We start from the raw sequence: 26,305 nt of genomic DNA, 5'->3' as shown, positions 1-26,305 counted from the left end.
CGATGACCTTAAATGGTCCAATACCTTAGAATGACATAAACAACTGGGTCAGACAAAACATCTCTATTAGGGCAGATAGGTCTGGTACATTAGATCCGAGCCTAAAACAGTTTTTCACATCCAAAGAACACAACAAGGACAGCAGCTGGCCTGAGCATGTCACCCAAAACTGGTCAATTATACTCTGACAAGTGTGAAAACAACTTCTGTGAGATAAAGCTGAATATAAATATGATATAAAGAGATAAAGCTGAATATAAATATGATATAAAGAGATAAAGCTGAATATAAATATGACATGTTTCCGGATAACGGGGCTCGGCCTGACGGATTTCCTGCGGGAGCTCTGGCACTCCGAGTCCAGCGCTGCAATATACTCTACTTGTGACCACTAATAAATACTTTTTTAATAAACGATTTCTCCAGCTTGTTCTTGAGCTTCCAATGAAAAAATTGGGCTAACAGTTGGTTGGATTGTATCTGCAGTTTCTAAAATACAACAAAAGCTTCAATCTGGAATCAGTTAATTGGTTTCCAGATTTATTGAACAGAAACGAGTCCAAAGAAATGGTTTTCAGAGTCTTCACTGACCAACTTCTTTGTCTTTAGAAAACAGAAGCAAAAGTAGAATCTGATGCAGCATCACTCAGTACAAGTTGTTCTGGAGTCAAAGAAAGACAGAAAGTTTATAGAATCTACAGAAACAGCTTCTGGAAGATTCTCCAACCAGCAGGTTACCTGCTGACAGGTGAGGGTGTCAGGAATGGGTATAAAAGCAGCATCCACCAAAGGTTCAGTCTCTCCAACAAGGATGGGTCGTGGCTCACCGCTTTGGGCCAAACTCCATCAGAGAATCATCATCAGTTCAGGAAATATTTCTCAGAGTCAGATTGTAAAGAACTTTGGTCTTTCAGCATCTACAGAGCAGGATATTGTGAACAGATTCAGGGAGTCTGGGGAAATCTCAGTGTGGAAAGGCCAAGGACAGAAACCACTGTTGGATGAGCTCGGAGCCCTCAGGCAGCACTGCAGGAGAAACCGTCAGGCCACCGTGATCCATACAGCCACATGGGCTCAGGAGGTTATTGGTATTATTATTGTCATGTTTTTGGGTTTTAAACTTTCTTCTTTGTGAAAACCTGTTCAGACATTTTACCATCCATCCATCATCTACTGCTTATCCGGGGGTCAGGTTGCGGGGGCAGCAGCTTTAGCAGAGAAACCCAGACGTCCCTGTCCCCGGCCACTTCCTCCAGCTCTTCCGGGGGGACCCCGAGGCGAGACATAGTCTCTCCAACATGTCCTGGGTCTTCCCCCGGGTCTCCTCCCAGTGGGACGTGCCCGGAACACCTCCCCAGGGAGGCGTCCAGGGGGCATCCTAACCAGATGCCACCTCATCTGACTCCTGTCAATGCGGAGGAGCAGCGGTTCTACTCCGAGCCCCTCCCGGATGACTGAGCTTCTCACCCTATCTCTAAGGGAGGCCCAGACACCCTGCGGAGGAAACACATTTCGGCCGCTTGTATTCATGATCTCGTTCTTTCAGTCACTACCCAGAACTCGTGACCATAGGTGAGGATGGGAACGTAGATTGACCAGTAAATAGAGAGCTTCACCTTCTGGCTCAGCTCCTTCTTCACATCGACGGGTCGGTGCAGAGCAACACTGCAGACGCCGCACCGATCCGCCCGTCAATCTCACGTTCTGTTCGTCCCTCACTGTGAACAAGACCCCGAGATACTTGAACTCCTCCACTTGGGGAGGATCTCATTCCCGACCCGGAGAGAGTATTCCACCCTTTTCCGGCTGAGAACCCTAGTCTCGGACTTGGAGGTGCTGAATCTCACCCCAGCCTCTTCACACTCGGCTGCGAACCGCTCCATTGAGAGCTGAAGGTCACGGCCTGACGATGCTAACAGAACTACATCATCCGCAAAAAGCAGGGACCCAATTCTGAGGTCGCGAAATCAGACACCCTCAACGCCCTGGCCTAGAAATTCTCTCCATAAAAGTTAGGAACAGAAACGGTGACAAAGGGCAGCCCTGGCGGAGTCCAACCTTCACCGGAAACGTATCCGACTTACTGCCGGCAATGCGGACCAAACTTTGACACCGGTCATACAGAGACAGAACGGACCCTATCAAGGGGTCCGGCACTCCATATTCCCAAAGCCCCCCCCACAGAACTTCCCGAGGGACACAGTCGAGATGGTCCACGGCCAGGATGAAAACCACACTGCATCTCCTGAATCCGATATTTGACTATCCGACAGATCCTCCTCTCCAGTACCCCCGAATTGTGGGCAGGACGGACCTAGTTGAGGTCAGCAAAGCTCCGTCCCCACCATACACAGTATTGACTGTGAGCCGCTCCCCCCCCCCCCCCCGAGACACCGGATGGTGGACCAGAATCTCTTCGAGGCCGTCCGGAAGTCGTTCTTCATCGTTCTTCTCACCGAACTCCTCCAAGGCCCGAGTTTTATCCTCAGCAACCGCCGAGACCCGCTTGGCCTGTCGGTACCCATCAGCTGCTCCCAGAGTCTCACTGGCCAGGAAGGCCCGATAGGCTTCCCTCACCACTGGTGTCAACCAGCGGGTCCGGGGGTTGCCGCCACAACAGGCACCGACCAACTTACGACCACAGCTCCGGTCAGCCGCCTCGACAATGGAGGCACGGAACATTCGGACTCAATGTCCCCCACCTCCCCCGGGATATGGTTGAAGCTCTGCCGGAGGAGAGAGTTAAAGCTCCTCTTGACAGGGGATTCTGACAAACGCTCCCAGCAGTTCCTCACAATACGTTTGGGCCTGCCAGGTCTGATCGGCATCCTCCCCCACCAGCGGAGCCAACTCACCACCAGGTGGTGATCAGTTGACAGCTCCGCCCCTCTCTTCACCCGAGTGTCCAGGACATACGGCCGCAAGTCCGACGATACAACCACAAAGTCGATCATCGAACTGCGGCCAAAGGTGTCCTGGTGCCAAGTGCATATATGGACGCCCTTATGCCTGAACATGGTGTTTGTTATGGACAGTCCATGACTGGCACAGAAGTCCAACAACATAACACCACTCTGATTCAGATTGGGGGGGCCGTTCCTCCCAATCACACCCTTCCAGGACTCACTATCATTGCCCACGTGAGCATTGAGGGACATTTACCATCAAAGTTATTATTGATCCATGTGACTTTGTTCATGTTAGACTGTTTGTAAAGCAGCTGATGCTATAGACCTTACCAGGGAGGCTGAGGAGTGTGATCCCCCTGTAGTTGGAACACACACTCCGGTCCCCTTTTTTAAAGAGAGGGACCACCACCCCGATCTGCCAGTCCAGATGCACTGTCCCCAATGTCCACGCGATGCTGCAGAGGCATGTCAGCCAAGACAGTCCTACAACATCCAGAGCCCTGAGAAACTCAGGACGAACCTCATCCACCGCTGGGGCCCTGCCGCCGAGGAGCTTTTTGACCACCTCAGCAACCTCAGTCCCAGAAATGGGAGGCCCCGGGTCCGAGCTCTCCGAGCGCGTGTAGGTAGAATTGAGGAGGTCCTCGAAGTACTCCCAAATCAAAGTTATTATTGATTCATGTGACTTTGTTCGTGTTAGACTGTTTGTAAAGCATTGTTCAGAACATTTATTTTAGAACCAGCTCCTATATAATAAATATCATTATTAATATTTTACTCACTGAAAGAGACCTATTTTAACATCCATTCTTTCCACTCTGACAGTTTCACATGTGAACATGAAATGATGTGAATAAGAGCTCACATTAAACATAAATTGGAATAAGAACTGTTCAGACTGACTCTGGTACATTTTACAGTGTTACACCATTTACACTCAGCTCACCTCAGAGACTGTGAACGTTGGTCTGATTTAAAGTCAATAACACGACCTGTTGACCTGTCGCTCTTCATGGACACACAGCTGGGTTCAGGTTCAGGTCTCTGAAAGCTGCTGATAGGAAAAAAAAACACTTGTTTAATTTAAATTGACATGTTCAGTAAAATTCAGTTTGGATTAAAAAGTAAAAATGTGACAGTTTTGGTTTTAAGATATTAAGCTGTGAGATTAAATTTTAATGAATTAAAAAAAAGTTAACATTACTGACTTAATGCACCAGATTACTCAGATCAATCACTGATATATTAACGATATTATATGTTTTAAATAAATCAAATGAAAACTTCACTTTGTTTTAATAAAGAGCAGAAAGACTAAAGTAAACATCACTTTACACACATGATGCAGCTGATTAATCTCATCAGAGACATCAAGAACTGATCCAAGTCTGAAATAATTCATCTGAAAACTGGTTATTGTCAGAAGTGGTGGTGGAGCGGGAGGTTGAGGACCTAAAAGTTACCAGGAAGGAGGCGAGGGCTGGCAAAAAGGTTGACTGAAACAACTCAATTTAAAGTGCTGCCAAGGCAGGAGCTAAAAGCTGCAAATAAACTAAAAGAGAACCAAAGAGGGACGAAGCGGCTGATCACAAGAAAAATACAGAGGAAGGAATTACACAGGTGAGCAGAAACAACCTGCATACAAGGACCTGGCACTGACTGATAAAACCTGGAGAATATACACTGACACTGGGGAGGACTGCAGGTTCCTGGTGTTCACCTCAACGATGAACTGGACCGGACCACCACCACTGATGCAGGTCAGCTCTGTCAGCAACAGACTGCTGCTTCCAAAGAGCAGCAGTGAACGCTGCCGCAGATCTTTCAGCCCATCAGGATCCTCAACAACCAACTATTTCTCTCTGTGCTGTACAAAATGTGCAATCTGTGCATTACTAGGACCAAATGGTGTGAAATATGTTCAGTTTATTCCCTTATTTTCTTTTATAATATAGCCCATACTGAATATTTTACTCTTTTTTTAGATCATCTTCCAAATATGTGATTTTATTTTATGTTGCTCTTTTGTCTTGTCTTGTGTTTTTTCAGATATATTATTATAATAACTTGATGGGTGAACTTTCTGTTGGTCACCTGCTGTCTTGTTTCCTGCTGCTGTGAAAAAGAAAAGTCCCCGCTGTGGGATGAATAAAGTTCAGTTTATCTTTTACACTCTTCTTCTTCTCCTTTCAGCCTCTCCCTTCATCAGGGGTCACCACAGCGAGTCCATCTTTTCCACCTCACCCTGTCCTCTGCATCTTCTGCTCTCACACCAACTACCTTCATATCCACGCTGACCACATCCATATGTCTCCTCTCTGGTCTCCCTCTCCTCCTGCTGCCTGGCAGCTCCATCTCCAGCATCCTCCCACCAATACATCCACTGTCCCTCCTCTGTCCAAACCATCTCAGTCTGCCCTCTCTGACTTTGTCTCCTACATTTCCAACCTGATGCTCTCATTCCTAATCCTGTCCATCCTGGTCCCTCCCAAAGAGAAGCTCAACATCTCAGCTCTGCCACCTCCAGCTCTGCTTCCTGTCTCTCAGTCAGTGCCTCTGTCTGCAAACCCTACAACAAGGCTGCTCTCACTACTCTCTTCTGCACCTTTCTAATCACTTTTGCTGCGACCCTTTTGTCACACATCACTCCTGACTCTTTTATCCATCCTGCCTGTACTCTCTTCTTCACCTCTTTTCCACACTTCCTTGGACAGTTGCTCCCACGTACCTGAACTCCTGCACCTTTGTGATCACTGCTCCCTGCAGCCTGACTGTTCTACCTGCCTCCCTCTCATTTACTCACATTATTCGTTCTTACTACAGTCGGCTTTCATTCCTCTTCCTCTGAACAATCTCCTGCACTTCTATTCTTTCCACTCTGACAGATTCACATGTGAACATGAAATGATGTGAATAAGAGCTCACATTAAACACAAGTTGGAATAAGAACTGTTCAGACTGACTCTGGTACATTTTACAGTGTTACATCATTTACACTCAGCTCACCTCAGAGACTGTGAACGTTGGTCTGATTTAAAGTCAATAACACGACCTGTTGACCTGTCGCTCTTCATGGACACACAGCTGGGTTCAGGGTCAGGTTCATGTTGAAGTGTACGTCTCCGATTCAACGGACTAATCCGATCTGATTTTAACCTTGATTGTAAAAAAATAAAAATAAACGTTTGGTTTAAATTTAGATGGTCAGTAAAATTCTGGATTAAATAAAACACTTTGTTTTAATTTAATTTTAATCTATATTACAGCTTTTATGCACCATGTTTACATTACATGTTATGTACAGCTGGACATGATGAATATTAATACATTAAGCAAATATCAACTATTTTATCTGAGAACTATTCATCATCTTAACTGTTTGTCAGCTTGGTTTGAACACTGAAGACTTACTTTCTGTCAGATGGATCCATGCTGCTGAATTCCCATCAGCTCACACACACTTTCTACCTTCATCTGCAGAGGAAACACAGATCATTCATCTGCACATCAACTCAAATCCTCTTTTCCATCATCTGTGCTGTAAACAGATCAGCTGCTCCTCCACTGATTGGCTCTGATTCTCTGTTTCATGTCAGTGTCAGCTGAATGCAGTCAGACAGGAGTGTTGAGGCAGAGGAAGCTGCCATCAGCTGCTCTTACACTACCTGTCCACTAGATGGAGGCATGGAGCTACATCATCATCTCTACATTCCTTTGAGATAATAATCACCAAACCTGTTAGAAAATGGTACGATCCACCTCAGGGGTGTTTGAGATTTTACGGCTATTTTTCTGCTCATGAATGTGATAAATATATTTAACTTAAATAAAATAAAAGCATGAAGCAGTTTATTTGTGAAGAAAACAAACAGAAACATCAGCTGATCATCATTTTGATTGAATCCAGTTAATTAATAATCTGATCATCGTGTAGATTTGTCTTCAAACACAAACTGATCAAAGTTTGTTCTGAAATAAGAAGCGAACATGTTCTCCAACATTACAGAGCAGAAACAAACAGGAAACTCACAGATTGTTCAGAGCTGCAGAAGAAGAAGACTCTCCACTCGACAGACTGAGACACAGGTGAGCTGCTTCCTGGAACCAGTCAGAGCAGAGTCCACCTGTGATGGAGGCGGGACAGATAGAACCTGTCTGACCAGTGGAGTTCATGTTAAAACGCCTCCAAGCTCCTGAACAACAAACTCTGATCTGAAAACATTTATTCAGCCGTTCTCTCTGAATGTTCTCTGAGATTCTCCAGAATCGCCATCAGAAACATTAAAACCAGGCTTTAAACTGGGATCTGTTCTGTGCAGGAGCTCTGTAGTTTTAGTGCTGCTGCAGATGCACCAGATGTGTGCACAAGGCCGTAACTACCATAGAGGACACCGAGGTCGTGTCCTCGGTATTTTTATTTATTTATTTTTTTAAATTGTGGTGATTTAATATTTGAAGAGCCAAGAGTAGCGCGACTGTTTAATAAAACAGGGGCTCAGTTTGGGCTTACGTGCTGCGCGTCATCAAAAACATGCACTGTCGCTATGGTAACTACCACACACAAGTGGGACTTTGATGTTAGTGAGTCAGTCAGTCTCACCTGTAACTGGAAGAGGAGCACATCAAGCTAAAAATGTAGGTGGAGAGCAGTTTAAGTGGTAGATGACTGTGAGAAAAAAATGCGTTTTAATGTGGAGATATTTTTATTTTATTGAAACAAAATAAAACATCCGGTTAATTTTCAAAATAATAATAATAATAAATAATTTTCTGTGGTAACTTTCCCTTAGTTCATGAGTCACCATAATGGTCCAAAAAGCCTCAGAATGCCCCATTTTTACCTCAAATTTCAAAAGTTCCGCACCGCCCTCAAGGTTTTTTAAGATTTCAGACACATCTGAAAACATGATGTTGAAATGGAGTATTGTTTTCATTTCTATCAGTTTAGTATCTGACTGTGTTTATAGATTCAAGAGTTTTATTTGTCACATACATAATCATACATAGTACAATGTGCAGTGAAATTTTCTTTTTACCTGTTCCCAAGAATTAAGGATAAGAACTTAAATATAAATATGTCGAATAAAAAAAACCATGGCACAATAATTCCACACAAAATAAGAAAAATGCTTCAGTAAAAAAGTGTTGAGTGTAGGGTATTAAAATATAAGTGTAAAAATGTACAATATTAACAATATTATTGATGTTAGCATTAAGGTGCAGGTGAGTGAGATAGTCCAGGGAAACAGGACAGGGAGGAAAAGGCAGAGCCAAACCAAGCTCATCTTTGGGCCGAGCAGCAAGAAGAGGAGCAGTGATAGAGGGAGAACAGGTACTATAAAAGGAAGAGACTATGCCAGAACTGTATGCGTTTTAAAAGTCAGATGTATAATGCATGATAATTGAAGTATTGTGTACCATACCATGCTGGGGAATACCAAGGCTCGTAAGCAGTGATCATGGGCCCGGGTTTGCTAAACGAGCTCTTGATGAAATTTCACAATATTTTTGGGGTTTTTAACATTAAGCATCAATGTTCTAGGTCCAGTGAGACCTGCCCTGACCACTGACCAGTACAAGGCTATACTCCCTGTGCCAGCCACGGTGCTCCGACATCATCTGCAGCCAGGAGACTGGGTGCTCATTCAGGACCACAGGCTGAAACATTGACAGGGGGGATTGAGTCAATAAGGCAAGCAAAACAAAGCACCCCTGATACTGGAAAGCTGTTATTTAAACTGCACAGAGACGATGAGAACAAGAAAAACTGGATTCACTCTATCCACATCGGGCTATGAGAAAAGCTGCAAGAATAAGAGTTTCTGTGATGTGGGGAGGCCTCCTCCTGTCTTTTGGTTCTCATAATACTATGTAGCAAGCAAAAGTGTTTTGACTGTCTGAACTCGTCTTCCCCTAACATTAAATGGCTAGTAATGCCTTTCCCCATAACATTGAATGTCCCTTTCCCATAACATTGTGTGGTCAGCTAGCATAAACAATATAAATAGCATTAGCACCATTTTGTTAGCAGACAACTCTGAGCCAGCTTCCTGACAGGTTGTGCCGACTTGTCTCTTTCTTGCAAGAAATAAATGTTTTGTGTTAATCGTATCCAGCGACTCTGAGCCTAATTTTGAGAGAATTTTTCTAACAGCACTTCATTTTTTAATTCTTTTTTTGTATTCTCATGGACCATTAAAGAAAGGGGCGCCTGCTTTTTTGAATAGTTAGGGATCCACTGCCTCCAATAGGACGTCTGTAGTGACTGCAATGTACATAATCCACCATCATCTTCAAAAGCCGCATATTTCACATTCAATACTTAGTAATAATAAGTATAACTGTTTAGTGGTCCTGGCCTCTTCAAGTGGCCGCGATGTTTGATGATGTTTTTGTGTTTGGTTTCGTCAGTTTTACCTGTCCTGGAGGTTGAATAAACAGCACAGTCAGCCCTGTCTCACAGCAAAATTTGTAATCGCTGCGTTAGTCCACAAGGAAAAACGTAGTATTGTCACAATTTGGCCCCCAAAATATGTAGGTTCAGGAGGCTGTTATCAACCATTTCTATCAGTATCTGCATAAATAAAACGTTAAAAGCATACTTTATGGAAGATGTGATTTTTTTGTCACCACAACACGTAGACAAGGACTTCAAATTCCCTCAAATGGCCTTTTTTTTTTTGTTTTGGATTGCCACTACAACTCCCGGCTGGGGCTTTTCTGAGTGGAGTCTGCATGTTCTGAGAATCTGAGAAATTAGGACAAAATGAAAGACATTTTTGTCAGTGTGAAGATTATAAATGAGTCCTGCCTTGAAATATTGACCTCTGAACCCTGACTTCAGTGTAATATAGAAGGCTTGTTAATCATTAACAGAAGAGGCTACAGATATGGGACCAACTGTTATAGAGAGCTCTTGACTTCAGCTATGTGTCTATACACACAACTGCATGTTTAAAATCTGATCACATGAATGTATTTTTCACCCCTGTAAATCTCTCCTTGTACTCTCAATTTAGTAGTTACAACTCCAAATTATAAGAGATACGCCCATTTTTAAAATAAATCAAACTTTTCTTGTGCCATGCTATGTATCTGATACAAATTAGCACCATATTTGCAGTTCTTTCAAGTTTGCAGAGTAGGGTTGCGAGTAGGGTTTTAAAAACATTTATATACTGAATATATCAAATATGTAGTGCAGCCGAATTAGTAATCACATGTCATGTGTATAATTGACATTTAAAAAAAATAAAGATGTTGGTTTATGTTAGATATTCTAACTGTTATTGTAGAAATGTGATTTCGCACACAGCCCCTGCTGTACTAGATTAATCCATTCTCGTTGCTACATCAACTTCTCGCCGGCAGAAGTCCCCAGGCTTGTGTTTCTCCCTTTTGCCCTCAGCGACTGGAAAGCTTAATTGTACCTAACAATTCCTAACAAGGTCCTAACAAGGTCCTCATTAGGTCCTAACAATTCCTAACAAGGTCCTAACAAGGTCCCCATAAGGTCCAAACAATTCCTAACAAGGTCCTAACAAGGTCCTCATAAGGTCCTAACATTTACTAACAAGGTCCTCATAAGGTCCTAACATTTACTAACAAGGTTCTAACAAGGTCCTAACAAGTACCTAACTAGGTTCTCATAAAGTCCTAACAATTTTGAACAAGGTCCTAACAATTCCTAAAAAGGTCCTAACAAGGTCCGAACAATCCCTAACAAGGTCCTAACAAGGTCCTCATAAGATCCTAACAATTCCTAACAAGGTCCTCATTAGGGTCCTCATTAGGGTCCTAACAATTTCGAACAAGGTCCTAACAATTCCTAACAAGGTCCTAACAATTCCTAACAAGGTCCTAAAAAGGTACTAACAATTCCTAACAAGGTCCTATAAGGTCCTAACAATTCCTAACAAGGTCCTAACAATTCCTAACAAGGTCCTATACAAGGTCCTAACAATTCCTAACAAGGTCCTAACAATTCCTAACAAGGTCCTCATAAGGTCCTAACAATTCCTAACAAGGTCCTAACAAGGTCCTAAGAATTCCTAACAAGGTCCTAAGAATTCCTAACAAGGTCCTAAGAATTCCAAACAAGGTCCTAACAGGGTCCTAACAAGGTCCTCATAAGGTCCTAACAAGGTTCAAACAAGGTCCTAAGAATTCCTAACAAGGTCCTAACAAGGTCTTCATAAGGTCGTAACAATTCCTAACAAGGTCCTAACAATTCCTAACAAGGTCCTAACGAGGTGCTAACAATTCCTAACAAGGTCCTCATAATGTCCTAACAATTCCTAACAAGGTCCTAACAGGGTCCTAACAATTCTTAACAAGGTCCTAACAAGGTCTTCATAAGGTCCTAAGAATTCCAAACAAGGCTCTAATAAGGTCCTGACAAGGTCCTAACACGTGAAATATGGTGTGAGGAACGCTATGTTATTATTTGAATCTTAAAGCATGTGACAAACAATATACTATATAATATATAATATATAATAATTTAATCTTCCGTCCTCTTGTGACAAGTATGCAGCCACCGCCGGGTGCTCAATAGTCTTAATTTTGGCCGTCATGCTGCACCATACCCTCCAGGTCCGTGATTAGTCTCTGCCTCAACTGGAGGAGTTTAAATAGCTCAGGATCCTATTAAATCTAAAGAAATCTACATTTATAAAGTATCAAACACTCTGGAAGAAAAATCTCTTAAAACTCAACGTCCTCTTAGAAAAAGTAACAATTGAATCAATCTATTGAGATAAAGAGTAAAAAATGTTCAAATAAAAATGATAAACCACCCATAAAAAATATAAATATAAGATAAAACATCTGAGATACAATTTCTAAAAATTATACATTTTAATCAATAAAGAGAAGTTTTTAGATAAATAATTAAACATTTGATCAAAAAGTCTAAAATCATTGAAAAGTCTAAATGTTCAGATACTAAATACAAATTTAATGTAAAAGAGAAAATATCAAAATGAGTTTTGAAAATACTTTTGGAAGATTTAAAAAACATTTCAAATACAAAGTCAAACATTGTGAGATTGAATGTTAAAAATAATGATGTAAAAAGATGTAAAATATCAAATGTCTGCGATCAGAAATCAATAATTCAGTCTATAACTGCACATCATCAGGATGAACCCTGGCTGTAACAGCAGAAAACAATCGTGGACATTTACAGTGTTGTGGACCTCGTGCAGAATTAGATCACATTGGAGATGTGTTTCCTCCCTCAGCGTCCATGTTGGATCTGACCCATAATGCCATAGGTCATGTGACCTAAGGCAGGGTGACCAAGGACCTGGATAGAACAAAAACCCAGGAGCAGATATACTGGGAGGGATGATTGGATGGGTGGATGCAGGTGAGTAATGATCACAAGGAGCAGGCGGTAACATGGTGAAAGAAGGCAACTGAGGACATCTAGGGACAATGGCAGGAAACAGCATGAGAAATAAACTTAGAGACTCACTAACATAAAAGACGGAGTCCAGAGGAGTTAAAGCAGAAAAGACATTAAAGATACAAAAGGAGCTGAACTAAGGCAGAGAACTGAATCAAATGAAGAATCAGTCAAAGAAACCAAAAGTCAAAAACTCACAGACCAGGACAGTAACTTTTAATGGAAAGTGTTGAAACTATAGTGAAGGATGGCCGGCCATTTTCTGTGGTTGAAGATGGGGGCTTTAGAAGGTTTAAGCATCCTTGACCCCACTTACATCATTCTTATACCCTTCGGGGTAGAAAAGCCTTGAAGCCCCCGGTGGACGTATGTTATGAAAAGACCAGGAAGAAACAGACCCTAACAGTTAGTCTCACTGCAGATATGTGGACCTTCAATCATTATGGATGTGTGCTTTGCTGTTACAGTCCATTTGTTGTTGGACACATTAGAACTTAACACTGTCCTTTAAGGAGTTCAAAGGTCATCTGTGTCACACACAGCAGCAACTCAGCTGATGCAACTAGAGGCACCTGAGAGGTGCATTACAGACGGGGGCCCCTGCTGTGACCACAGATGGGGCCACAGCATTGCTGCAGGTCTCAACCAGCTGGGTATTAGACACATTTATTGTTTTGCTCATGTTCTCCACCTGGTGTTGAAGAAAAATTTAGCATAAGCCCCAAAGTGGAGGCAATCTGACCCCAGGCCATCAAGGTGGTGAGTTACTTCAAATCTAGCACTACTGACAAGAAAAAGCTCAGTGCAGTCCAAACACGTGTGGAGATGGCTGTACTGAAGCTGGTGCAGATTGACCAGATGGAACAGCTCTTTCACCATGCTGCAGAGGCTCGGGGGGGCTCTTGGGGCAGCTTTGGCCTCCCTTGCCACCAAAGGGCAACCCAACAGAGTCTTGGAGTCTTGTAGCTGTTCTACAAAGCCACTATAGAGCTGTGGGAGGGTCCAAGGCTATTCCCCTCATTCAGATGCTCAGATATTTAAACACACAGTGTGGTCAAATGCCACAAAACTAATTAAACCTAATTAAAGCCTTCACCAAGAGCACCAAGCCGGGCCATCTGACCAACAGGACTTCAACCTCTGGGCTGATTGGAGAATCAAAGTCAGATAAACTCCACCATCAGAGCTATGTAGAAGTGATGATATAATAAGAGTATAACTGCACATCATCAGGATGAACCCTGGCTGCTCAGCAAACTTCTGCTCATTGCAGCAGAATCAGTGAAGATCTGTCAGCAGGTTGGAAATTCATCTCGGCTGATTGCAGCTCAGTGATTCCTCTCTGATGTCACAGTTTGTCACATGTGCAGCAAACTAACTGCAGCTGACAGCAACTGAATGGTCTCAGCTGAAGTGAGCTGCAGAGAAACACAACGTACTGATATTCAGTGTGAAGCTTGGACTGGAAACACAGAAAAACAACATCCTGGAAGAATGGCAGCTTCCATCTTTAAAGGACTGGAAGAGGAAGAAGTTTCCAAGTAATCATTTAGAAGAGTTTCAAACAGAAACTGACTGAATCCATGAATCTGAAAATGTGTTTCTGAGTGAAAGAGACAGACATGTACAGACTGAACTATCTGTTCAACAGTGATTCTCTGACAGGAGGAAACTCTTTATGCTCAACACAGAGACACCGAGGAACCAGATGAACAGAACCAGACTGTAAACCCAGGAAGCAGAGGTTCTTCAGTGAATGTGGTGTTGAAGGTGTGGAGGTGGATCAGTGTGTCAGAGGAGACTCTGTAGAAGGACAGAGTGCCAGCAGGACGGTCCAAATACACTGCTGCTCTGTTAGAGACAGAGGAGGAGGAAGAGGAGGAGGAGGAGGAGGAGGAGGAGGAGGAGGAGAAGAAGAACGAGGATGTTTCTCTGTTATTGTGACAGACAGAGTAACCAAAACGATCAGAGCAGATCAGACTCCAGGACTGATCATTGCATCCAAACACACTGTCTCTCTCTCCTCCTCTCCTGCTGATTCTTCTGTAACTCACTGATATATAAACTGTTCCGCTCCACTCGACCTCCCAGTAACAGCGACCAGTCAGAACATTTCTACACAGCAGCTGAGACCAGCCATCAAATCTGTCTGGATGATCAGGATATGGCTGATCCTCCTCCACATATGTCACCTTCCTGTTGTTGTCAGACAGTTTCAGTCCTCTGTTCACTGTGTTTGTGTCGATGGTGAGTCGACAGGAATCTGATGGAGAGAACAAACACAATCCAGCTGCAGTTATTGATCTGTTCACTTTGATCAGTGAGTGATGTGACAGTGTGAAGATGGCTGGATGTCATGAATCAGATGAAGAACACACTTACACTTCCTCAGACCTGGTGTCAGCCATCGTTCTCCAGCAGGCTCCACCCTGAAAGGAGGAGGGGGGTCAGAGCAGCACCGTCTCTTTCAGCATGCAAACATGGACATTACATGGCTCTCCCACACACATTGTTCTACACTGAGGAAGATGCTGACTGCTCATGAGTCCTTCACACAGCCCCACTTGAAAAACACAGAAATATCCCTTTAACTGGATGAATAAAGTCTCTGAATCTGCTGAATATGTTTCCTTACAGGCTGTGCATTAACCAGCAGATGATTGCTGGTATGTATGTTTTCTTTGTGGCCCATTTATCTCAGAAATGACCTGATAAATCTCCATCATTCTGACAGATCCACGCTGTTTTAAGGGGACACCGGCTAATGCTGGCAGACATTTCCTCCTCCTCCTGACAGAGGTTTGCTCCTCCCTCGCTGCTCCTCATAACTTCTAACCAGCTCATGAGCCGGTGAAAGGAAAAGGAGCGGACTGTGTCTGAAGTTATGGAAATAAGTTGTGAAAGTACGTGGACAGTATGGGATGTTTCAGAAGTTTCATCTCCACTTCGGATCAGACTTAAATTACACTGAAAACATCTGTACGCATGGTCTGAAGAACATTGTGTGATGCTGCAGCAGACCTCTCCATACCTGAGAGTGTCCAGCCTCCACTGTGGATCCTCCAGTCCAGCTGATAGCTGCTTCACTCCTGAGTCTCCTGGATGGTTGTAGCTCAGGTCCAGCTCTCTCAGATGGGAGGGGTTGGAGGTCAGAGCTGAGATCAGAGAAGCACAGCCTTCCTCTGTGATCAGACAGCCTGACAGGCTGCAGAAAACAACACAAATGGCAGATTCTGAGAGAACTGCTGTGAAACTAAAGCTGAATGTGATCAAATGTGACCTGTTACATCAGACACAGTGTTTGAACCACCTTCTCAGAACACTTATGCTTTATTAGGGGTCTAGCAGCGAAGCTAATGTTTTACTAGCTTTTCCTATTATTATTGATCTACTTTCCGCTGCAATTGAAGTCTATGGCAGCCCCATGAACGCTAAGGTAAAAAGTTATGACATTTTGCATACCTATTTAGGACAGTCCCATTAACAAACTCAAGAATTTTCGTGCCCAAAAAGCGAACTCTCTAGCGCCACCAACACGTCAAAGTTTGATGTACATTCAGCTGCATAACTTTGTACTCGTTGGTCGAAATCTCACAAATTTATCGTTGGAATCCTTGGATCATGACGAGTCCAACGCACTCAATGACGTCAATTTCCGCCAAACTAGTTTTTCCGCCATCTTGGATTTTGTTGAAAACCTTAAATACAATACAACCAATCAAAGTTGGCGGCGACTATACCAAACAGGAAGTGAGGCATCTCAGCAACCGGCTGATCTCTTGATGTCAAACTTATAACACAGACTCATGACTCTTTCTTTAAGAGGCCCAAGAATGTTGGTGACCTTTGACCATTAGGGGGCGCTATATCTAGCAAAAATGCATTTTTGCTCTTATCTTTGGACCCGTTGGTCCAGATTGCACAAATGAGGTACAGTTGGAATCCCTGGATGTAGACGAGGTCAACAAACCCTGCTGAAACATTTGTCATACAAAGGAATCAAGAGAATATTGGTTAATTAACACACTTGTGTCCATAACAAAGTTTCTTAGAGCTGTTTGAATAACAAGAAGTTCAAATAAATCTGAAAGATCATTTAGAGCAGCTACATTGTGCCCCAGAACATTTTTAGTAAAAGTCAAAAGAAATATTAAAAATCATCAGAGATTAAAAACTAATGAGAAAAAAAGACATTTTGAAAATAATGAAAAATTCTAATTTAAACACCATCACTGGGTTAAAAAAAAAAGACCAACAGCAGACACCATCCTGAACAGCTCAGCTGGCTCAGGATGACTGTAAAGCAGAATTAAAATGTTCAGCAGTTGAACAGCTGAATGAATCCTGACCTGAGAGCTTCCAGGTTACAGTTTGGACTCTGCAGTCCAACAGACAGCTGCTTCACCCCTGAATCCTGCAGGTTGTTGTTACTCAGGTCCAGTTCTGTCAGACTGTAGGACTGGGAGCTGAGAGCTGAGGACAGAGCTGCACAGCTTCTCTTTGAGAGGTTACAGCCACTCAGTCTGAGGAGGAATAACAGTAAAAGAGTTTAGTTATGTAATTATTAATTATTCACATTAAAGATGGTTGAATTAATGAATAATGATGACATTTGTCCTAATTATATATCATAAAGTGTTGCCACAGTCTTGCAGCATGTTTCTTTCCTCTTTATGTGAACTGATCTGATGTAACTGTTTGCTGTGAATCTGTGTTATCTACAAACTGAAATGATCTGAGAAATAACTGTTATTTTCTCTCATTTTAACAAGTAAACAGCAGACACCATCCTGAACAACTCAGCTGTTCATCCATGACTGTAAAGCAGAATTAAAATGATCAGCAGTTGAACAGCTGAATGAATCCTGACCTGAGAGCTTCCAGGTTACAGTTTGGACTCTGCAGTCCAACAGACAGCTGCTTCACCCCTGAATCCTGCAGGTTGTTGTTACTCAGGTCCAGTTCTGTCAAACTGTAGGACTGGGAGCTGAGAACTGAGGACAAAGCTGCCCAGCTTCTCTCTGAGAGGTTACAGCCACTCAGTCTGAGGAGGGAATAACAGGAAAAGAGTTAAGTTATGTAATTATCAATTATTCACATAAAAGATGGTTGAATTAATGAATAATGATGACATTTATCCTAATTATATATTATAAAGTGTTGCCACATTCTTGCAGCGGGTTTCTTTCCTCTTTATGTGAACTGATCTGATGTAACTGTTTGCTGTGAATCTGTGTTATCTATAAACTGAAGTTATCTGAGAAATAACTCCGTTATTTTCTCTCCTTTTAACAAGTAAACAGCGTATTTAAAACATATTCATCTCTATACTTACACAGCTTTGTTGGAGGCTTTGACCACAGGCAGCAGCCTCAGAAGAGCCTCCTCTGAAGCAGAGAATTTCTTCAGGTCAAACACATCCAGATGTTTTCCTGATGATAGTAAGATGAAGACCAGAGCTGACCACTGAGCAGGAGACAGTTCATCTGTGGAGAGACGTCCTGAACTCAGGGCCTGTTGGATCTCCTCCACCAGAGAACGATCATTCAGTTCATTCAGACAGTGGAACAGATTGATGCTTCTCTCTGCAGACAGATCCTCACTGATCTTCTCCTTGATGTAATCAACTGTTTCCTGATTGGTCTGTGAGCTACTTCCTGTATGTGTCAGCAGGCCTCGTAGGAGACTCTGATTGGTCTGCAGGGAAAGACCCAGGAGGAAGCGGAGGAACAGGTCCAGGTGTCCATTTGGACTCTGTAAGGCCTTGTCCACAGCACTATGATGGAGATATTTTAGATTTTTTTTGTCTTTGAATAATTTAAACCTCTTTTGTTGTTCTTCCATCAGATTAACTCCAGAGCTGATGAAGGTCAGATGGACATGAAGAGCAGCCAGAAACTCCTGAACACTCAGATGGATGAAGCAGAACACCTTCTCCTGGTACAGCCCTCTCTCCTCTTTAAAGATCTGTGTGAACACTCCTGAGTACACTGAGGCTGCTGAAATATCGATGCCACACTCTGTCAGGTCTGATTCATAGAAGATCAGCTTTCCTTTCTGCAGCTGCTCAAAAGCCAGTTTTCCCAGAGACTCAATCATCTTCCTGCTCTCTGGACTCCAGTGTGGATCTGTCTCAGCTCCTCCATCATACTTGACCTTCTTCACTTTGGCCTGAACCACCAGGAAATGGATGTACATCTCAGTCAGGGTCTTGGGCAGCTCTCCTCCCTCTCTGGTTTTCAACACATCCTCCAGAACTGTAGCAGTGATCCAGCAGAAGACTGGGATGTGGCACATGATGTGGAGGCTTCGTGATGTCTGGATGTGGGAGATGATGCTGCTGGCCTGCTCCTCATCTCTGAATCTCTTCCTGAAGTACTCCTCCTTCTGTGGGTCAGTGAACCCTCTGACCTCTGTCACCATGCCAACACAGCCAGGAGGGATCTGATTGGCTGCTGCAGGCCGTGTGGTTATCCAGAGGCAGGCAGAGGGAAGCAGGTTCCCCCTGATGAGGTTTGTCAGCAGCACATCCACTGAGGTGGACTCTGTAGCATCAGTCAGGGGCTCCTTGCTGTGGAAGTCCAGAGGAAGTCGACACTCATCCAGACCGTCAAAGATGAACACAACCTGGAACTGTTCAAAGCTGCAGATTCCTGCTTCTTTGGTTTCAGTAAAGAAGTGATGAACAAGTTCCACCAAGCTGAACTTTTTCTCTTTCAGCACATTCAGCTCTCTGAAAGTGAATGGAAACATGAGCTGGATGTCCTGGTTGGCTTTGCCTTCAGCCCAGTCCAGAGTGAACTTCTGTGTTAAGACTGTTTTCCCAATGCCAGCCACTCCCTTTGTCATCACTGTTCTGATTGGTTCGTCTCTTCCAGGTGGGAGTTTAAAGATGTCTTCTTGTCTGATGGATGTTTCTGCTCTGTCTGCTTTCCTGGATGCTGCTTCAATCTGTCTGACCTCATGTTCATCATTGACCTCTCCAGTCCCTCCCTCTGTGATGTAGAGCTCTGTGTAGATCTGATTCAGAAGGGTTGGGTTTCCTGCTCTAGGAATCCCCTCAAACACACACTGGAACTTCTTCTTCAGAGCAGATTTAACTTTACGTCCACAAACTGCAGCAGAAAGTTCTGAATGAAGACAAGAAATAACATCAGTAAACAGACATTTCAACCCTGTAAAGAATGAGTATTTGAACATGTGTTGTTCTGTGAGCTGAGACATCAGTAAATGTGTCATTTATCCAGCAGGTTAAATCTTTAGAGAAATCCTCTTACTGCTCTGCAGACGCTCAGCCAGCTCCTCCTGCTTCATTCTCCTCAGGAAGTGAACTGTGATCTTCACTAATGCCTCTCTGCTTCTCCTCTGCTCTTCATCATCACCCTCCCTCTGACTCTCCAAGCATTCTGGGTAATCTGGACTCAGAACCTTCTGGATCTTCTTCAGCTCCTCCTTCACAAAAGTGAGCATGTTGTCCTCCAGCAGCTGGAACAGAATACTATATGAATGAGCCAATCAGGCTGAAATCATGGAGCCAAACATCAGATCCATGTTGGACACACTGACAATCCGCTGGTCTACAAAGTGCAGCCTGGAGATGACTGTGAACACAATAGATGGAAAAGTAGTTGTTGTACATGTACAGACCATAAATATGGAGTCCAGCTGTGTCTGATGCTGCTGGGCAGACTGACCACTGGGAACCTCTGAGCTCTGCTGGTCCACTCTGTGGAGGAATGATGAAGAATGAGCTCACATTGTGTCTGTCCACACAGAGACAAACACAAGGTAAAGGTCCATGAAGGGATGTGTGGATGTGAACAGTGAACGCAGCCATAAAGCAGCTGATTAACTCTGAAGCTGCACATCAGCAGCATCTGTGTTCCAGAAGATAAGAGCTCAGTGAAAAAGTTTGTAAAGCAGCTGACATTGTTCAGAACATTTATTTTAGAAAAAGCTCCGATATAATAAATATATTATATATATATTAATATTTTCCTCACTGAAAGAGACTTATTTTAACATCCATTCTTTCCACTCTGACAGTTTCACATGTGAACATGAAATGATGTGAATAAGAGCTCACATTAAACACAAGTTGGAATAAGAACTGTTCAGACTGACTCTGGTACATTTTACAGTGTTACACCATTTACACTCAGCTCACCTCAGAGACCGTGAACGTTGGTCTGATTTAAAGTTAATAAAACGACCCATTGACCTGTCGCTCTTCATGGACACACAGCTGGGTTCAGGTTCAGGTTCAGGTCTTTGAAAGCTGCTGATAGGAAAAAAAACACATGTTTAATTTAAATTTACATGTTCAGTAAAATTCAGTTTGGATTAAAAAGCAAAAATGTGACAGTTTTGGTTTTAAGATATTAAGCTGTGAGATTAAATCAAACAAGTTAACATTACTGACTTAATGGAACAGATTACTCACATCAATCACTGATATATCAATAAAATTATATATAATATATTTTAATTCTTTCTACTAGCCCTGCACTCTGGGGGTGGTAACCACAATGTTTTTTTAAGTTTATGCAGAAGTGATCTCCTATCTTTTGGATCACTGCATTCACAAAATGACATTATCCCTCCTGATAATCTGTGGAATCCCAAAACTAGGTATTATTCTTTAGCTTCAGGCTTTTGCTACTGTCAGGGCACCTGCTAAATGACATAGAAATATCTCTACCCATTTAGAAAATGCATCAATTATTACCAAACAGTACTACTGGTTGTTACATTTGTTTAGTTGTATAAAATCCATGTGTATTTCTTGGAAAGGATCCTCTGGTTTAGGAAACTGACCCCTTCGTGGTCTCATGTTTCCCTGTGGATTATGTTTTATGCAAATCTGACATTGTGCACAAACATTTTTTGAATAAGTAGTAAAACCATAATGTCCTCCTTTTGGAAATATGTGTTTACCACAGCCATTTCCATCCTCTTTGCAGAATCCACCAGCATCTGTCCTTCTAGGTTAACACATTAAGACATTTTTCTCTGACTCAGCCTAAATGAAATGATGTTATTTATTTTCCTGCTTTTCACATGTTGACAGAGAAACTGATGCTGCAGCTAACATAAAGTGATGACTGATGAACGGGTGAATGATCATTATTCTGTCACAGAATGAGCTGTGAAAGCCTGATTGGACCCTTTCTCTACACTCAGTGGGTCTACATGTTGAGATTACAGCTATAGTTGGGTTATGCTCCTTATCTGAGGGTAATTATCCTTGGATATATGGCGGAGAATGAATGAAATCATTGGCTCAAAGCATGTCATACCCCGGTACGATAGGTGGCGCTGTACCCATTTTAACCTGTTTTAACATCCATTCTTTCCACTCTGACAGTTTCACATGTGAACATGAAATGATGTGAATAAGAGCTCACATTAAACACAAGTTGGAATAAGAACTGTTCAGACTGACTCTGCTACATTTTACAGTGTTACACCATTTACACTCAGCTCACCTCAGAGACCGTGAACGTTGGTCTGATTTAAAGTTAATCAAATCAGGCATTGACCAGTCGCTCTTCATGGACACACAGCTGGGTTCAGGTTCAGGTTCACGTTGAAGTGTGCGTCTCCGATTGATCCGATTCAATAACTGTGACGGACTAATCCGATCTGATTTTAACCTTGATTGTAAAATAAAATGAAGGTTTGGTTTAAATTTACATGGTCAGTAAAATTGTGGATTAAAAAGTAAAAATGTTTTAATCTTTTAAGATATTTAATTGAGATTAAATAAAATCTGAAAACTGAAAAAACTTTGTTATAATTTAAGTTTAATTTATATTACAGATTTTATGCACCATGTTTACATTACATGTTATGTACAGCTGGACATGATGAATATTAATAAATTGAGCAGATATCAAATATTTTATCTGAGAACTATTCATCATCTTAATTGTTAGTCAGCTTGGTTTGAACACTGAAGACTTACTTTCTGTCAGATGGATCCATGCTGCTGAATTCCCATCAGCTCACACACACTTTCTACCTTCATCTGCAGAGGAAACACAGATCATTCATCTGCACATCAACTCAAATCCTCTTTTCCATCATCTGTGCTGTAAACAGATCAGCTGCTCCTCCACTGATTGGCTCTGATTCTCTGTTTCAGTGTCAGCTGAATGCAGTCAGACAGGAGTGTTGAGGCAGAGGAAGCTGCCATCAGCTGCTGTACTTCCACTACCTGTCCACTAGATGGAGGCATGGAGCTACAGCCCAGCACACACCTCATGATGAAGGATTCTTAGGAAGATCTTCTTTCCTGAGGCTGTGACCCTGCTGAATTCTGCACCATCACTTTAACTTCTACCATCGTACCGTCACTTTACTGCATCCTTGCACCTTCTGCACTGCTTATGTGTCTGACTATATTCTATATATTACTATACTGTCTATATTTCATCATCATCTCTACATTCCTTTAAGATAATAATCACCAAACCTGTTAGAAAATGGTACGATCCACCTCAGGGGTGTTTGAGATTTTACGGCTATTTTTCTGCTCATGAATGTGATAAATATATTTAACTTAAATAAAATAAAAGCATGAAGCAGTTTATTTGTGAAGAAAACAAACAGAAACATCAGCTGATCATCATTTTGATTGAATCCAGTTAATTAATAATCTCATGTAGATTTGTCTTCAAACACAAAGTGATCAAAGTTTGTTCTGAAATAAGAAGCGAACATGTTCTCCAACATTACAGAGCAGAAACAAACAGGAAACTCACAGATTATTCAGAGCTGCAGAAGAAGAAGACTCTCCACTCGACAGACTGAGACACAGGTGAGCTGCTTCCTGGAACCAGTCAGAGCAGAGTCCACCTGTGATGGAGGCGGGACAGATAGAACCTGTCTGACCAGTGGAGTTCATGTTAAAACGCCTCCAAGTTCCTGAACAACAAACTCTGATCTGAAAATATTTATTCAGCCGTTCTCTCTGAATGTTCTCTGAGATTCTCCAGAATCGCCATCAGAAACATTAAAACCAGGCTTTAAACTGGGATCTGTTCTGTGCAGCAGCTCTGTAGTTTTAGTGCTGCTACAGATGCACCAGATGTGTGCACAAGGCAATGATGTAATGCTGAGAGCTTTCAGCTAATCTGCCTTATAGGTTAGTTTGAGCTGGAATTCAGCAGCTAGTTTCATTTAACCGGAAATAGAGGAAAATTACAGAATAACTGAAGTTACAGAATGATTTTGTAAAGTCTAAACATTGTTTATCCAACTATGAGATCTTTCAGACAGCCACACCTTCGTCTCTTCAGCGTGAAAATATGTCGTCGGACCGGTCAGACTCGGTTAAAGTCAGATGCTGACGCCTGAAGACATTAACCCTTCTCATGATGCTCAGAGGGAACAAACAAACATTCTGTTACTGTTTCCATTTCACTGTTTGGCTGTTGAAGCTCTGATGTACAAAGTGGACTCTTCATTGATCTGGATTTATCTCCCTCTGGTGGTGAAAAGATGAACCTCATGATGTCAGTTACATGAACAGATTAAATTGTTTTTAAACACTTAAATACTTCAGTGTAGTTATTAAAGTTGTAATAATGACTGTTGATAACCACATGAAACCATGAACTGAACATATACTATCTAATCAGGTTTAGAGTCACTGAACAGAAAGAGCTCAACTCAAAGCAATGAATTATTCTAACTGGGATTAACAGCAAACTTCAGTTTTAATGGTGTTGGATCTCACTGCTGCCTCTGACACAGCTGATCATCCATTCTTTCATGGTGAAGATGGCGCCTTAAGACTGGCAGCCTGTTGCAGCAGAGTTTCTGTTAATTCTTGGTGTTCTTCATGCACTTTAGTGTCTTTTTAATTGTCTTTAAATGTCTTCAGGTGATTCCAGAGGGCATCAGACGCCGTGGATGCAGAGCTGGAGCAAAAGTGAAAAGGAGTTGAAGATTTAAATCCTGAGTTTCCTCAGTCATCATGGGAAATGTGAGGTCTTTGTCAGTTAAGATGGACGAGTTGTGGGCACTGATAGAGACTCAGAGGGAGGACCGTGAGCGCTTTCCAAAGACATGGCTGCAGGTGGACCTCACAGACCCTGTTTCACCAAACCGGCTTCAGGACGGTGCAAGCAGACGTTTGGAGGAGCGGTGAGTGGAAAGGTGGAGGGATCGCTGTGTTCATGAATGAAAGATGGTGTAATCCCAAGCATGTTAAGGTTAAGGAACATCTTTAGGCAGGAGTTTGCGTCCGTCCTGTTTGCAGAGAGAGTTCTTCTCTGCTGTACTTGTTGGTGTTCATGTTCCACCATCAGCTGACGGAGCAGTAACATCGCTCAGCTGCAGTCTGGACACCCGGAGGCCATCAGTTATTACTGGAGATTTCAACCACGCCAGTTTGGACTCTACTCTTCCCACTTTTCATCAGTTTGTTAACTGCATCACAAGAGAAAATACAACACTGGACCTTCTGTGTGCAAATGTTAAAGCTGCATACAGAGCCACAGTCCTACCTCCACTCAGCCACTCTGATCAGAATATGGTCTGAGGCTGGAAAAATCATGGGACAGAACTGGGAGATGTTTGAGTTGGTGAGGGACAGGAGATCACATCCATCTCATCCTCTCCATGAAACTACAGACACAGCGGAGGTCACTCTCCAACAGACTGATTCAGTTCTGCTTCTACAGTGAACGCTTCAGGGAAACATTTCTAACATTCACCATCTCTCTGTTCAGCAGCTCACCTCTGCAACAGGTGAACTCACCACTGCAGTCCACATCTGTTTATATTGTTAATACACTGTTAATAACTTTGTCAGTTTTATTGCACTGCCATATTTATACAACTTTTAAACCTTCGGACACTCTGTAGATAAAGTTCTATATTTTCAATATATTTTTTAAGCTGTTCTGTCATTATTTATTCTTATTGGTTATTCTAACATAATGTTTTGTATAAACTACTTTAACTGTTGCATTGTGACTCCCTGCTGCTTGCTGCCGTCATTGTCATCATGTGGACTGTAACAGAGAAACTACGATCATCACTGCCCTCCAGTGGTCACGGTCAGTAACTACAACTCCTCACATACAGTAATACTGATGTTCTCACCAACATTACTCCTCTTACTGCAGGGTTTTGGCTCTAATGTTCATCAGTCTGATAATGAGAGAGTCAACAGAGAGATAACTGACTGATATGAACTGATTAAAGGTTCTTCAGCTTCTTTATTTTCTCGGTTAAATTCACTCTTTTTAATGTAAAAAAGCTCTTTCCAACAGCACTTTGATTTTAGATGCTTTTATCATTTATATTCAGTCTGATTTTATATTTTTAAATGAGATGTGGCTGAAATCTGAAGATAATTCTCAGCTTTCTGAACTATACCCTCCAAGTTGTGACAGTTTGAACCAGCCAACATTGTCACGTGTGACTTTGTTCGGACTTTGTTAGGAATTGTTAGGACTTTGTTAGGACCTTGTTAGGAATAGTTAGGACTTTGTTAGGACCTTGTTAGGAATTGTTAGGACTTTGTTAGGATCAAAATGGGGCAAAAGGGAAAAGATGGTGGTGGGATGGACAGTTTAACCTGACTGCATCTGTTTTATGTTGGATTTATTCATCAGGAAACAACACAGACTGTGAACCGTCTGACATACTGACTGTGTGAAGTTAAATAATTCCTATTTTCCTAACATTTGAAGCTGTGACAGTTTAATGGAAAGTCTTTGTTGTGTGTTTCTGGAAGGTGGTTGAAAGTAAAGCCAACATGAAAAAACATCACACATTTCTTCTGCATTTTGTCTGTTTTTTGTTCAATAAATAATGACACAGAATATGAAAAGTGTTGCTGATGTGAGGTAGATTTACCTCATTTTAAGAGCTGGTGAGAACCAGATAATTTCAGATTTTATCAAAACCCTAAATAAGATGGGGAAGCTGAAATGCTGGCAATGAGATAAAATTAGATGTATATATA

General features: G+C 42.3%; 2 protein-coding genes, 1 long non-coding RNA gene and 1 pseudogene across 4 annotated transcripts in view; 1 reads left to right on the top strand and 3 right to left on the bottom strand.

The window, feature by feature from the left end:
- The window catches only part of LOC140280019 (NLR family CARD domain-containing protein 3-like), an 83,491-nt pseudogene extending 60,911 nt beyond the window's left edge, over positions 1-22,580 (bottom strand).
- The window catches only part of LOC140280020 (uncharacterized), a 156,806-nt gene that overhangs the window by 107,073 nt on the left and 23,428 nt on the right, over positions 1-26,305 (top strand). The window lies entirely within an intron of this gene.
- LOC140280247 (tripartite motif-containing protein 16-like protein) lies at positions 13,532-17,644 on the bottom strand. Its single transcript, XM_072375549.1, has 6 exons — positions 17,637-17,644; positions 17,192-17,365; positions 16,671-16,844; positions 15,353-15,526; positions 14,704-14,750; positions 13,532-14,584 (listed from the first exon to the last, which is right to left on the bottom strand). The coding sequence occupies exons 1-6, from the start codon at positions 17,642-17,644 to the stop codon at positions 14,004-14,006; spliced, it is 1,158 nt and encodes a 385-aa protein (XP_072231650.1). The 3' UTR covers positions 13,532-14,003.
- LOC140280013 (NLR family CARD domain-containing protein 3-like) lies at positions 17,653-21,926 on the bottom strand. 2 transcript variants are annotated; one of them, XM_072375264.1, is made up of 4 exons: positions 21,810-21,926; positions 19,969-20,047; positions 19,599-19,806; positions 17,653-19,451 (listed from the first exon to the last, which is right to left on the bottom strand). In XM_072375264.1, exons 1-4 carry the CDS (start codon positions 21,875-21,877, stop codon positions 17,653-17,655), a joined length of 2,154 nt encoding a protein of 717 aa, XP_072231365.1. In that variant the 5' UTR covers positions 21,878-21,926. The 2 variants fall into 2 exon arrangements, with proteins under 2 accessions (XP_072231365.1, XP_072231364.1); XM_072375263.1 differs by lacking the exon at positions 21,810-21,926 and adding an exon at positions 20,489-20,584.

Source organism: Leuresthes tenuis, unplaced genomic scaffold, assembly GCF_036924035.1.
Source record: "Leuresthes tenuis unplaced genomic scaffold, fLeuTen1.0.hap1 SCAF_21, whole genome shotgun sequence".
NCBI lineage: Eukaryota > Metazoa > Chordata > Actinopteri > Atheriniformes > Atherinopsidae > Leuresthes > Leuresthes tenuis.
This window is presented reverse-complemented; position numbering and strand designations above follow the sequence as displayed.